Genomic DNA, 1,439 nt, shown 5'->3' with positions numbered 1-1,439 from the left:
CATAGCTTTTGAGACCGCTTACCAAATTGTTCTAGATGCTGCTACAACTGGCATGAGCTACTCGCAACTTTTTACTATAGCACGATACATGGAGCACCGTGGTTACCCCATGCGGGCCTACAAGCTGGCCACTTTGGCCATAACACATCTCAACCTGAGTTACAATCAGGACACACACCCTGCCATTAATGATGTTCTCTGGGCATGTTCACTTAGCCACTCCCTTGGGAAAAATGAGCTAGCAGCTGTAATACCTCTGGTGGTCAAAAGTATCAAGTGTGCAACAGTACTGTCAGATATTTTGCGTAGGTGTACTTTGACCACTCCTGGCATGGTGGGATTCCATGGAAGGAGGAACTCTGGTAAGCTCATGTCACTGGACAAAGCCCCTTTAAGACAACTCTTGGATGCCACAATTGGAGCCTACATTAATACAACTCATTCACGTCTCACTCACATCAGCCCACGACACTATAGTGAGTTTATAGAATTCCTCAGCAAGGCCCGAGAGACCTTCTTGATGGCTCATGATGGTCACATCCAGTTTACACAGTTTATTGATAATCTAAAACAAATCTACAAAGGCAAAAAGAAACTGATGATGTTGGTTCGTGAGCGGTTTGGTTGATGAAAATGCATGAAGAGAGGAAGTGGTTTGTTTTTACTTTTGAGCGTTTCTTTGTATCCTTTTGAACTTAAAGAAACAGAGCCACACTGGTATTATATGTGTATAGTTATATTGAGTTTTAAAACTAAACTGTCATGTTGTGAAAGTTTGTGTGTTTAATTTTTTTCCTTTTTTCTGTTTTGTGTGAGATAAAGGGTAAAAAAAGGTTTGGTTTACACTGAGTATATGTTGTCAAGTGGCAAAAGCCCACATCACTCTCTTGTTCTTTCTGTATATGTTCACAGCGTCAAAAGCAAAACATGTATTGCAATGGCTTTAAAAAGTAAACAAAACACCTCCATCCTGTGATAAGTACCTCAAATGGATTCAGCTTTACTCCTTTGTAACTCATCCTTACATTTCAGCACATTTAAACAAACAAATTAAATACTAATAATTAAAAGGCTGACCATGTGGCTTTGCAGTGCTGTTCATCCAGAAGCATGACACATGATGCTTGTGCATGTGGAAACTTAGTGACTGTCAACATACATTCTCAGGGATTTATCAAAAAAATTTTAAAAAGTATGAGAGCATTTATTGTACTGTATATATTATAGTATATGTCCAAATATTGAAAAAATATAACATTAATTTATAAAAACACAAATTATGTAATGCAAAATACTTGAAGCTGCAGTAGCTTAGTATTAAAGAAAACCTATCAGAAGGACTAAAGTGCGCCTTGCTTCAGGGTTGGCTCAGGTGGTGAGCTCCATGCTGAGCATCTATGCAGAGCCACCTTTTGGATTGCATGGTTGGACTGATACCT

At 38.8% G+C, this 1,439-nt stretch overlaps 1 protein-coding gene across 1 annotated transcript; it reads left to right on the top strand.

Moving 5' to 3' along the window:
- Positions 1-7: 7 nt before the first annotated feature.
- Positions 8-913, top strand: LOC103797271 (zinc finger SWIM domain-containing protein 6-like; the record flags this gene model as incomplete). The annotated part of the gene is made up of 1 exon (XM_009069472.1): positions 8-913. A coding segment is annotated over one exon (621 nt), but the record flags the coding sequence as incomplete, so codon positions are not given.
- Positions 914-1,439: the final 526 nt, after the last annotated feature.

Source organism: Acanthisitta chloris, unplaced genomic scaffold (assembly GCF_000695815.1).
Source record: "Acanthisitta chloris isolate BGI_N310 unplaced genomic scaffold, ASM69581v1 scaffold2622, whole genome shotgun sequence".
Taxonomy (NCBI): Eukaryota; Metazoa; Chordata; class Aves; order Passeriformes; family Acanthisittidae; genus Acanthisitta; species Acanthisitta chloris.
This window is presented reverse-complemented; position numbering and strand designations above follow the sequence as displayed.